The sequence below is a fragment of the Schistocerca gregaria genome, chromosome 2 (genome assembly GCF_023897955.1).
Source record: "Schistocerca gregaria isolate iqSchGreg1 chromosome 2, iqSchGreg1.2, whole genome shotgun sequence".
NCBI classification, from domain to species: Eukaryota; Metazoa; Arthropoda; class Insecta; order Orthoptera; family Acrididae; genus Schistocerca; species Schistocerca gregaria.
The window spans coordinates 874,057,366-874,070,403 of NC_064921.1; the positions used below are offsets into that span (position 1 = coordinate 874,057,366).

Genomic DNA, 13,038 nt, shown 5'->3' on the forward strand with positions numbered 1-13,038 from the left:
TATTGTGTCCTGCACACTTGATTTTTATTTATTATTGAGCATTGTTAATTCTAATTTATGTCAATGATACTTCCTATACAGATATATTACAATGTTCCACATATTTTCTGAGTTTGCTTCACCATTATAAATAATTTCAGCACAGCATGATTTGTCAGTAAATATAAATGTATTTCCATCAATACAGTAACTTGTCATAGTGAAATGTAAATACAGAAAGTAAACTCATAATACGCTGTTACCCTCTGAGAAGTATAAATACAAATCACAATGGGTAGCACTTCATAATAAACAGAAGCAAAATGCATATGGTGCAAATACTGTTTCTGCTGCTCCACTGTCCCAAGGCAGAGTGATCTGCCAACCCTCTGTGTCACAGGCAGACACATTGACTGCTCAGGTATGGATATAAACGGAAACTAATATAATTCGTTTTCTGAAATAACTTTATTTAACTAGAACCAAAATTTTATGAGCACTGAAACAGATTACAAAAAATTTTAACGATTCGAGCAAAGTAAAATACGTTTCTCCTAACTCCGCACAAAAATTATCAAGAGGTTAGAAAGCAATAGTATTAAGTTAATTATTTTCTGTTTCTTTGAACATGTAAAAAATCAATACAATGAAGAAGTAGTCATTTCAAACAAAATCTGCAACCAAGTTCTTTAGTGAATTAATTAAAACAGCTAAAAAAATTCCCAACAGGACAAATATCTCATTTACACCAATGCTGTATGTTAGAGGAGAAAAAAAGATGGAAGAGAAATAAGGATCGGCATGGTGTCACTATGTACATTTATTTTCCAGATAAAAATTCCCACCTGGAATTTGTATTTGTACAGCACTTATCACTATTTTACATATATATTTTTACAGTATCTCCTTTTATCCTGAATGGTTAAGAAGGAGCCACTTAATTACTCTTCGATCAGTCAATCTGAATTCACGAAAATATTTGTTTTTGACAACAAACAGCTGAGGAGTTCCGAGTAAGGTGACACAGTTTTGGATGGAAATAGTATTTCAGAAACACTCAAACAGCTGTTCCTCGCTCAAGATTTTGTTTAATTTCTGTTGTGTGTTCACCATAGAACCGTTCCAACTTCTTGTTGAAATTCATGTTACGTTCATTGATGTAATCGATATCAGCATCATCATTGTGGGTGCGGCGACGGCTGTATTTTTCCCTCTTGGCAATCCTATAATAGAGGATGAACAACTGAGTTTTGTTGTTAGAGAGAGAGAGAGAGAGAGAGAGAGAGAGAGAGAGAGAGAGAGAGAGAGACTGCAGTTGGAAAACATATGAGGTGTGCCTGGGCGATAATTTATTATGGATATCGAATAACTTAATTGTATTATGAAAAGGAAAGTTACTACTCACCATACAGTGGACATGTTGAGACACATATAGTCATAACAAAAAAGACTGTGACAAATAAAGCTTTCGGCCCATAAGGGATTCATAAAAAATAGATGAGAGAAACACACACCAAAAATGGGTGATAGAAACATCCACATCCACGCAAACACAACTCTAGCCACACTGTGAGCAGCAGCACCAATGTATGATGGGAGTTGCTACTGAGTGGTGGTAAGGAAGAGGATAAGAGGATGGAGCAGGAAGGTTGAGAGATAGTAGAGTAGGGTTGGCAGACAGTGCAGAGCTGCAGGGGAGCATGCAGGGATGAGGTAGACAGAGGGTAGGGCAGCTATGTGCAGCACAAAATGAGAAAAGTAAAAGGACTGGGTGTGATAGTGGCGTGAGGGCTGTATAGTGCTGGAATGGGAACTAAGAGGCTGGATGGGTGAGGACAATGACTAACGAAGGTTGAGGCCTCAACTTTCATTAGTCATTGCATGCATGCATGTCCAAAGGAACATTGCATCGTAATCAGAATAACACAGGCACTGCAATATCGTATTTCTCTGCCAATAGAAGGCAAACAACTTTCAAGTACAACATCTGGCCTGTACAGGAATATACATAATAAATGGTACTAGCCTAGTTCGCAGGCACATGAGTGACAACATACGGAAGTTTGGGTCTGGCCACGAGTCGTGCATGGATAGCCAAATGATAAGACGACCGCTCGCAATAAGCGGGAAATCTGGGTTTGAGTCCAGGTCTGGCACAATTTTCATTGTCATCATTCCATTCTACAGCTGATGGTTTTCCTTATTCGCGATTGTGAATACGTTTAATGCACATACAAAGGAACTTAACATTGTAACCAGAATATCTCCAGTGAGTGTTAATATCATGAGAGCACCGCAGGAAAGTTTGGAAAGAGTGCTTTGAGTTGATCTCTGAGGCGTGCTCAGAAAAGAAATTTTTAGTACACTCCCTCAAAAGGAAAAGCTCTGTTTTAGTTCTGTTCAACAAACAGCTTTAAAAATCCGTGTTCTTTGCTCTTCACTTCACTAATTCCAACTACGTCAAACTTTGGTCTTCTGACTGTCCAATTCCACCCATGATAATCATCTTCTAGCATTTCAGTTAACCTCTTCCTGGAGAATCCCTCCTTAACACTTTCTATTCAGAGAATTGAAGAGGGCAGTAGTTGATTTCCAGAACTTTGTGTTGAAAACGGTCAACATCAGAATATTTTGGAGGGATACACGGCACATGGCTGCATTTTCTGTGTGTTTAATACAGTAAGTTTCATTACTTAAACAAATCATAATTTGATGAAAAACTCTTGTGTTTCCCATCTGGTGGTAGTGTTACAACACCATGGTGTCTCGGCAAATGCCATACTCATCATCTTCTGGTGAAGTGGCCAGATATGCGGATCCTGTAATATTTACACTGGTGGTGTGGTCACCTCCACTTGCTTATGGACAGCCTTGTTCTGACAGTCCAGCTGGTGGGGAAGGGAGTGAGGCTGCATTGGTGGAGCTAGTAAGTGAGCCATCCAATCTCTGTGTGGGGATTCTGGCAAAGTCTTGCAAATTGGAAAATACTGGCTGTGCTTTCATGTTATTGCCACTGGAAAAAAAAAAAATATCCATGCTGCACTCTGCAGGTATTTTTCATACCTGCTGACCAGATTCTCGTGAACTCAAATTTCAACAGTTCCTTTATGATGCTGTCCCAAACACTGACAGCAAAACATATTGATGTTCGTAAAGTTAAAGGTGTGGGCTTCCTTGATGCCATGCACTGCTATTGCTGACTTCTCTGCCTGCCCAAGTAGCATGCGCTTAATGCTCCTTGCATTGTTTTGATGTAAAGTGCTGCTGGTCACATTCGCAGGTGATGCTGTATGTGCCATGTACATTCATTTTCAGTGGGTATCTTGCAGAGTCAAGCCACTATTTCGTCTTTAGTGGTGGTAGGAAGACTGTTCTTATGTTGGATTTTTCAAGTAGTCTCACAATTTTGGTTGACAGCAGGTGGTTGCTTGTTACATGCAGGAATAGGTCTGTGTATGTCTTCTTCCTATACACTGAATGGCCTAGTGTACCATCTGTCTTCTTCCTTATTACGTCCAAAAAAGGAAGACAATCATTCCATTGGGAAAGCAATGGCTTGATGGATGCTGATATGGTGGCCAAAAAACTCACCCAATGCCTGTCTGCCCTGCTCTAATACCATGAAAGTATCATCAACGTAATGGAAGAAGTGCATGGGTTTCTGGTGAGTAAATTGAAGTGCCATCTCCTCACAGTGTACCAAGTAGAGATGTGTGATCCCTGCAGTGAGCAGAACCTATGGCCACTCTATACATCTATTGATAAAACTCTCTGTTGCACTTGAAGCACATAGTTGTCAGTGCACGTTTAATGAGTTTAACTGTGGCTCGAAATGTTGAGACAGCAGCACCAAGGAGTCTTGCAGAGCAATGTAACATCAAGACTCATGAGTGCATGTCCATAATTATTTTCATGAAATCAGACGAGTTCTCAACATGTTAACTACAATGTCCCACAAGGGGTTTTAGAAGTGTTACCAGGTATTTGGCCGATTCATAATTGCACAGGATTTTGTTTACAGAACATCCGCAACTGAGCTGCAGGGTGAGATTGAAAATATGTCCTTCAGTTGTGTCTTTATTTTATTATAAATGTGACCTGTTTTGGGAAAATTATACTCCTATCTTCAGGTGTATAAATTTATCAGTCAGCTGCGAGGTGGTGGCATTCTATGGGCACCAAACAGAGCTATGGAAAAGGTGGACATGACAGTGTGGAACATGTCTGGCTGTTGTACAGTGCAGTCCGGTCTCCATGGCATGTGACCATCTCATAGCTGATTACTACACTTGTACACCTAAAGATGGGAAAATTATTTTCAAAACCATTCTTGTTTATAATAAAATTAAGGTATAATTGAAGCACATACTTTCAGTCTCACTATCAGTAATTGTGCGAACTGACTGTATCAAGTATTGGCCCAAGGGGCATCTCTCCCCTGTGGATTTTTGGCAGTCTGTACAGGCATGCTGTCGCTGGTGTCCTGGGTTACAGAACTAAGTTTGATAGCAGTGTCATGGTTTTTGTGGCTATCAGAGGCTGGATCCTTCTTGAGCTTCCTGTAGGCTGGGTCTTGTAGCAGTGAGCCAATATTATGACTGTAATCATCAGTGTGCATCAACACCATTGCATTTCCTTTGGAAGAGTCACTATGTCAGCGTCATATCTCTGTAACTGGATAGCCTCTCATTCTTCAGTAATTGTGTTTGCTTTCAGAAGTCGGGATTGCTGATGAATCTTCAGGTTTTCAACAAGATCTTTTCTGCTTCCTAATTGGCACATCTTGAATTGTTTCCTCCATGGTGCTAATGTTCCATTTCAATATGGTCCTCGGGATGGGTGTGAAGTCCAGCCCTTTCACTGTGGTTGAAATTTTAACTGAATCCAGTACTTTTTATCCGTCAAATTTACAACAACTCTGATGTTTTTTGCCTCCTTTTTGGTGGTTTGAGCTCCTGACAGATGGTCAAATTTGCTGATCAGTTTTGCAGTGGCACGCAGTTTCTATACCGCACTGTTGTCAAGAGACCTACACAGTCTGCCCACACCTGATGTGTGCTGGTAGTGACTTTGCCATATGCAGGTGGCACGCGAGCATGGTACGTGCATTCTTGTCCAGCTCTTTTTGAGTAAGTGAAAGTGCTCCCTCACTATGCCCATGCCTGCTCGTTGTAAGATGTGTTTGGTCTTCTTTGATTTCAGTGGATGTTGTAGTTCTGCAAACTGAGGTAGGATGTTCTCATCTCGATGTGGTTGAAGGAAAGCTAATGTGCACAACAGTTTTGCCTTCTACCTGCATGCTTTCTGCAGCTGATTGAAGCAGAGCATCTCCTTCATATTTGGGTGCTGTGTATGTCAATGTTTGCTTTCCTGGAGTACACTGTTGGTGAAAGTCTCTTATGTTGCCAGGCAGGTGGCAGTGTTAAAATAATGTGACATTGTAACAAGTGTCATCATCTTCTGGTGAAGTGTTAAATTTATGTGGATGCTGTAATGTTTATACCAGCAGTGTGCCCCCTTACATGTGGTTATGGGTGTCTGTGTACTGTCCATTGGCGAACAGGGAGGGGGTAACAGGTGCGCTGTTCACAACTCTGGGCTTTTCTGCCATGTCTTGCTAACTGGGCAGTGTTGGCCATACTCTCATCGTACTGCCGCTAAAGCAGGATCCCATATCGCATTTAGTTGGTATCCTTCGACTCTGTTGCACAGATTCTTGTAAATCCATGTTTCAATACAATTCTTTATGACACTGTCCCAAAAGGTGGCTGTTTGGCAAAGCATCTTGGTGTTCTGAAAGTCACAGATGTGGTCTTCCTTGATGCTATGCTATGCTATGCTCTGCTAAGGCATTCACGAAGAGAGTACGTACTGGAAACTGGAAAGAGGAAGAAGACAAGAGACGTGTTTCCTTGTGTACTTGAGACCATTCCCAGCCAAAACTGTGAGGCTGCTTGAAAACTCCAAAATAAAAACCTCCTTTTGACCATCACTGTAAAAGAAAGAGTGACTTGGCTCTGCAAAAGACCTACTAAAAATGAATGTATGTGCAATATATAGCATTGCCTGTGAATGTGGTGAAGAGCAAGCTGGACAAACATAGCACTTCAAATTGAAAAGCTGTGAGTAGTACATCAGGCATGTGCGATGGGACAGACAGAGAAATCAGCAATAGCAGAGCACAGCATCCACAACACATCTTTGACTTTCAGAACATCAAGGTGCTTTGCTGTGTAACTGACTATTGGGACAGTGTCCTAAGGGAATCTACTGAAATACGAGTTTACGAGAATATGGTCAACAGAGATGATGAATACCAATGAAGTGTGACATTGAATCCCACATTAGAGCAATACAAGAGGGTGGCCAGAATGCCCACACAGAGATGTGAATGGCAAACCCGCTTCCTCCACCACTGCAGTCTCACACCCCTTCACAACCACCGGCCAGCAGTACACGGTCACCCTTAGCCAAGTGGACGAGGGCACACCGCTGATATGAATATTACAGCATCCAAATATCTTGTCACTTTACCCGAAGATGACGAGTATAATACTCATAGGAATGTTGTGGTATTTTAACATGGCCATCTGGCAGGAAACCCAAGAGGTTTTCACCAACAGCATATGCCGGAAAGGCCTACATTTACAAATCATAAGTTTATAATTTATTTATGTTAAGTAATTCTGTAATACTCTTAGTATAGAATTTGGCACTCAAAGGAGAGGAAACAATTTGTTTATAGAAATGAGAGAAATAATAGTTACTGTTTTTCCAAATCTTCAACCATTCTATCAATTCCATCTTTCGTGTCTTCCTGCAAGCCATGCAGAATTGTGTTTCTGCTGCCATAGAAAGCCTCTCCAAGTTTTTCACGTTGTCGACTGTAGTGTTCCATATCTGGTTTCAGATTTTTTACTAGTCGGTTGTACTGCCTGTAAACAGAGAGTACAGTGTAAAGTGGTTTATTTTATTTTAAATGTTATAGCACTACTATTAATCATGCACTTTCTTTTGTACATTACTGTAGGTTCTTGTTTCATACTGTAGATTCTTGTTTCACACACCGAGACAAAATACAATAAAATTAACCCTTATCCTTTTACTGTTTCTTTGCATTTACACTATACTTCTATAGTAACAGTCCCATATAGTTAGTACTAACATACTGAAGACAAAGAAGTAAACTTCTGAAACAACAGTCAATTTTAATGCAACTTAATAATCATGCTCAAATAGTTTTCAGACAGGTTGAGGGCATAAAACGGAGGCTTCATCAGTTTTGTGACAATCTCAAATGAGACTTCCACTATCAGAGAACTGTAGACCCACTAAAAGTGTGGCAGATGCTCACACAGCAGAGTACTTGCACTAAATTTTTGTGCAATTAACGTTTACAGTAAATATGACAGAGAATTCACATTCACGTACACATGAACTTATACTCTATGTACCACTATAAATTCCTCAATTAGTTAGCTACACACATGTAAAGATCGATAGCTGGGTTTCATACTAGCAAAGTTTTTGAAATCCATGTTGATAGCCTTGAAGGAAATAATTTTATTCCAATGTTACAAAACCTTGCTACAAAGACAGATAAATGACGCAAGATAATAATTCCGTAAATCAGATCTTCTGCCTGCACAAGGGATCTTCAGAAAATTATGGACATGAGTAAAGCTAACTAAATCACAAACTATGTACCAGTGTTAACAGGAATTTCATTGGGCACTGTTTTTTTACAGCACCAGCTAGTCTTCACAGCAGTTCAGCAAAAGAATAGTAGCAACATTCTTTGATCTTCATTTGTGAAAGAACATTGAAGATCAAATTCAACATTTTGTCTTTTATTTACAATTTCCTGTTTCAGTTCTAGTCTCATCAACAAGGTCTGAAAACTAATTTATGTGCCATTGATAACCTTGACATATGATTAAAAAAAAAAAGGGGGCTGTGGACTTGGAAGACTGGTAATAAATAACTTCAAGTACTTTCTGGGTCTTACTCTCACTAATAGTAGCAGCTATCACACAGCAAATTTATAACTAAGCTGGAAGTGTGCTACAAGTAAACTCCCTACTTATGCTACAGCAACAGCATGATATTTCAATTTGCCAACAATATACATGAGGGACACATATACTTAGCATAATTAGTGCTGACAAATATTCACATGGTATTGTGGTGTGTCTTTTCTGCTACTTACCTTGCTCAGTTTGTTACAGGACTCAATCACAAGTGATAACACTTTAGATTTTTCTGCAACATGCAATTGTGACCGTAAGACTGTCAGATGATCAACAATTTTTAGAGTTGAATGAAATATTTAAAGAGGAAGGAAAAGATTTCAGTTTAGCATACACTTCAAAATTATTTTCTACAATGGAACACAGCAAAAAAATTCAGATCTGAGGAGGAGTGATTTTTAGTTCATAATGGGAAGTATTGCACGGTGTAATGGTAGATAAGTGTGTGCCGTGCATGGTAGTTGGAACAATTCAATAGCAAAGTTGAGCAATTATTTATTAAAAATGTGCAAGTTACATTGTAGACTGAAAAGTTGAAGCCTTTCTCACAAAAGCTGAACCAACGTGTTACAAAAATACCTATGCTCTCCCCAGTGAAACACCTTGTCAACCCCTCACAGTGCTCAGACTTTGCCATGCTGACCTTTTACATGCACCAAGTCCCCAAATTGCCCTCCAACAATGCACAAAACCCACAACCCAAAACATAAACATTACAGTCAATCTATCTACCAAAAAACCTCACTCCCACAAGTGTTTCAGTCCTATCCAAAAACAACTCAGTGCCCCCTCGGTCCCACAGAAGTTTGAGCTCTTTCCAAAGGCCTCACCTTCAGTCTCACACCCAAGTTCAATCATCCTTTTTCTCCCATCAGTCCCTACAACCAAAACCCAACATTGAGTCTTACCTCTCCCAGTTCATAACTCCCATTTAACTACCCCCTTGTTATTTTCCAGGAATTCCTTACCTCCCACTTGGCATCACCATCCTTTCCTATGTCATTTCTTAGGAACATAAACCTCTCACTGGAGAAAAGAAGGCTTTCTACTCCCTATATAACCTCATGTCCTTGTAACATACAACTTTTTCAGAGACTGAACAAATCCACAGCAAGAATAAACAGAGATGTTACAAACATCAGCTGTACGACACTTAGCTTGGTCTTTTCACTCACAAGACCAAAAATGTCTGTATATACCAGGGTCCAAATTAATAACAAATCTTTTAAATTCTGGAAGCCTTTGATACAGTTCAGCAAACCATCTGGACAATAAAATATGTGCTTAAGGAGTATTAGACTAGATGTGAGACAGGTGAAGTTGTCTTATGAAGTTTCACCCTATTTATAAAAGACCTGGTACATTATTTTAGTAACTCACTGAACAGTTTGCATCTCTGAAATGTAGGAAGACCTGCAGATTAGCAGTGTCATGAGTAATGAGCACAAAGAAGTGTAATGTGTGTAAAAGGCAAACATATGATATGACTATACCATGACTAAGCAAACATTAAAATCAGTTACATTAGTCACATATCTAAGGGCATTTACTCAGAGCAATGTAAGGAGTAATCATCATATTCATTGGGAGTACCCTGTGCAGAAAACAGCATTTATTTATTTGTGATAATATTATACAGGCAAAATATTTCATGGCAGCTGCACACCAGTACAATCAGTAATTACTACTAAAAATGCTGTTTTTAAAATAACAATTCTAGCTGCAAATACTGCACACTGCCACAGAACAAGAAAGTCAGTGTTGGAGCCTAACTTTTGTATGACTAATATCACTCACCCGCTTGTTAGGACTATCAGTTTTAAATTGTTTAAAAGTGTTGGCTTCATACCATACATGAGCCGGGGAAAGCAATCATAGTATTGCACAAAGTATTCTCATTTGTGTTGTTTTTCTCACTGTGGATGGATTGGTTTATATCAATTAGAATGGACATAAAGATTTTTTTTAACAACAGTGACACTAGCTGCAGGTATAAAAACAATTAAACAGAAAGATAAATGGGATTGCTACATGGCAACAGGTGCTCAGGATGGCATTTCAGCACATGTATTTCAGCAGTATTTACAATAGCACTTTATGTAGAACTGAATCAAGTATGTAGAAGAATTTTAGCACTGTGATAGATCCAAAACTTCTTAGACATTATTCAGTGACTATTTTTTTTTGACGTGGTTGATAACAAAGGAGTGTGACTGAAAAAGTTGGACCAGTTATAGACAATGTTATGAATGTTGACACCAGTAATCTATGTCTACATAAATACTCCACAGCAAATATACTGTGGTTGGTGAAAGGTACATCAAGTGAAAATCAACAGTTTAATTTTTTATTCCATTCAAGAACTGAGCAAGGGAAAAATGACTGTCTATATGCCTATGCACACACCCTAATATCTCTTGCCTTTTTTTTAGAGATCTCTTCAAAATATATAAATTGGTGGCAGCATAATGGCTGCACAATCTTCTGTGAATACAAGTTCTTTTAATTTATTTTGTAGGGTTTCTCGAGAATTATGTCGTCTTTCTTCCAAGGATTCTCATTTCAGTTCCCAAGCAGTTCTGATACACGTTCGCATTCACTATACCAACTTGTTACGGTCCTAGTGTTCTGAATTCATTCAATGCCTGCCATTGTGCGTGCTTCATACAGATTTTAACAACTGGAACAATTTTCAAAGATTGGTCACACTAGCGTCTTGTGTGCAATTTATTTTACACTTGCACCAAACTTTCCCCTGCCAAAAAATCTAGGTCTTCCATTCACCTCTCCTAACACAGATTTTATACAACTGTCCCATTTCATATTACTTCTTAGCATTACCCACAAATTATTAGTTTTGCCATGTCTTTAGTAATCGTGACACAACTGTGTGCCTCACAATATCACTGGGCATGTAACATTTTAAATCCATCTGGCTTTTACTTTTACTATTTGGATTTTTTTTTTCCACGAAGTATAATAACTACTGGAAAATGGCCTAATATAAAAGCCAAAACTGGTAGAGGACTCAATAAAGTTCTCAACGACAACTGGAGCAGTTTTTCATTAGTTGCCTCTAAATACTCATATGATGTGATACACTCCGGATGTTCACCACTAATCTTGTAATCAGATGCTATACTGTAATTTATAGTAATGAAATTTCAGGAATGTGCAAATTCAGAAAGCCAATACTACACTACATAATCACAATTGTGACCTGTCTAGCAGGGTTTTAGTAATACTGAATAATGGCATGCTGTTTCAATTTCTGCATGAAATGAAAAAAATCTTCAAAATGCAATATATAAATCGATCAGAGAAACTACATAAGTTAAGGAGAAATGAGAGAATTTGATCAGTTCAAGGAATAACCTGAAGACTCTTTCAAAAAGTCGGTTCCTGAAATTGAAGAGGAACTTCAAAAAAATGGTTATCCTGACATAAAACTTGAACAAAGCCACTGTCATGAATTGTGGGACGAGATCACGGATACCTACTAGAACAGATCATCATGGGAGGGATCCTCTATGGTCGGTAACATATTAATCTACTCACTTGGTTGACAACCTGCAATTTCTATTTTTATGTGCGTATCTTTTTCTGTAATTTATTGTTCAGTTTATAATTGTGCTGCTCGACTGTCAAAAAACAAGCACATCAGATTTACTTTCGGATATAGGAGATGGACTGTAGGAGCATATACTGACACAGTCGTACATTTATCTTTGCACGACAATAGCACACACTTGCAGCACTGCCAAGAACCAACCAGTAATCTAATAACAGATTTCAGGTATGTAACATACACAGGCAACAGCTGCAAAGTTTAAAAGGGATTATATCACCAAATGGTTCATCATTATCTGAGAGTGACTATTTAATCTTTTTAAAAAAAGCACCTATGTAATTTTATTCAGTACCATAAATATTGTATCTCACTCTCTCTCTCATGTTTTTAAGACATCACTAGGGTAAGCTGTACCTGCTGAGAGATCAATTGTAATTATTGATTGACTAAGTTGAATCCACATAACACACTATAAAGTAATATTATAAGAGAAAAAAATCCAAGATTATTAGAAACTAACTGGTTTTTGTAATGAATAACTGAGTGGTAAAAAAAAAGGGAGGGAAATCACCTTAGTTTTTCTATTTGCAATAAAGAAATATTTTATTCTTTCTTGGTGTAGAACATTTTTATTTTTAAAATGATTAATCCTGCTGAAATCAGTCACTAGTTAATTAATTTGTCTAGAAGTGATGGCTATACACTTATAGTTTCAACTGACATTAAGACAAATGGACAGGACTGTAGTAGGAATTGTCTCGTCAAAAATTACTTTCGCCAACATGATGAAACCTGGTCAGCTGCAGCATCCAATTTAATATTTACAGGTCATCCTGGAAACAAAATTGAGCTGGCTGAACTGTGTCTCAAGAGAAGAGTTAAGCTTAATTTTTTTATTCACACTGTTACCATCATAATCTACTAATGCCAGCCTGAGACGCCATGGAAAGTATTGAATTGTGCTAAGCACATTAGATGCTTGGTTTGCATGGTTATCTGGATACATTTTTCAGCTAACTTAATCATAATATGTTGGCATATTAATAAGTTGGTTGCCATGGCAACAAATATCAATAGTGATATTTCTTTTAACCTCTTTACTCTTTTTTTTTTTTTTTTTTAATACTAAGAACAGTGTGGAACTAATGTCACAGTCAAATTCTCACACCACTGCAAAGATGAATGATGCACAAATTAATGTCGATGGCATTGAGAGACAGCAGAAATCGCTGAAATTTAGCATGGCTTCTGGATTAGCTGGAAACCCTGCCCGATTCCACACAGAATTGGCTGCTGAGTTGTCTCAATTTAACCATAATAACTATAGATCCCCCAAACAAAAACCATGCCCAATGATGAGAAGAAAGCACAAGGCACACCAGCCCACACCAAGAGTAAAAAAAGTGATAACAAAACTACTATTCCAATATCAATGGCATCCATCCATTGTATACTGTT

General features: G+C 38.3%; 1 protein-coding gene across 1 annotated transcript in view; it reads right to left on the minus strand.

Annotated features, from left to right (window-relative positions):
- The window catches only part of LOC126335277 (pre-mRNA-splicing factor SYF2), a 60,099-nt gene continuing 47,061 nt past the window's right edge, over nt 1-13,038 (minus strand). Inside the window, exons 5-6 of the mRNA XM_049998341.1 lie at nt 6,747-6,914; nt 1-1,202 (exon numbers count right to left, since the gene is read on the minus strand). Coding sequence (XP_049854298.1) covers nt 1,037-1,202; nt 6,747-6,914 — 334 coding nt within the window. The 3' untranslated portion in view covers nt 1-1,036. The remainder of the gene's footprint in view (nt 1,203-6,746; nt 6,915-13,038) is intronic.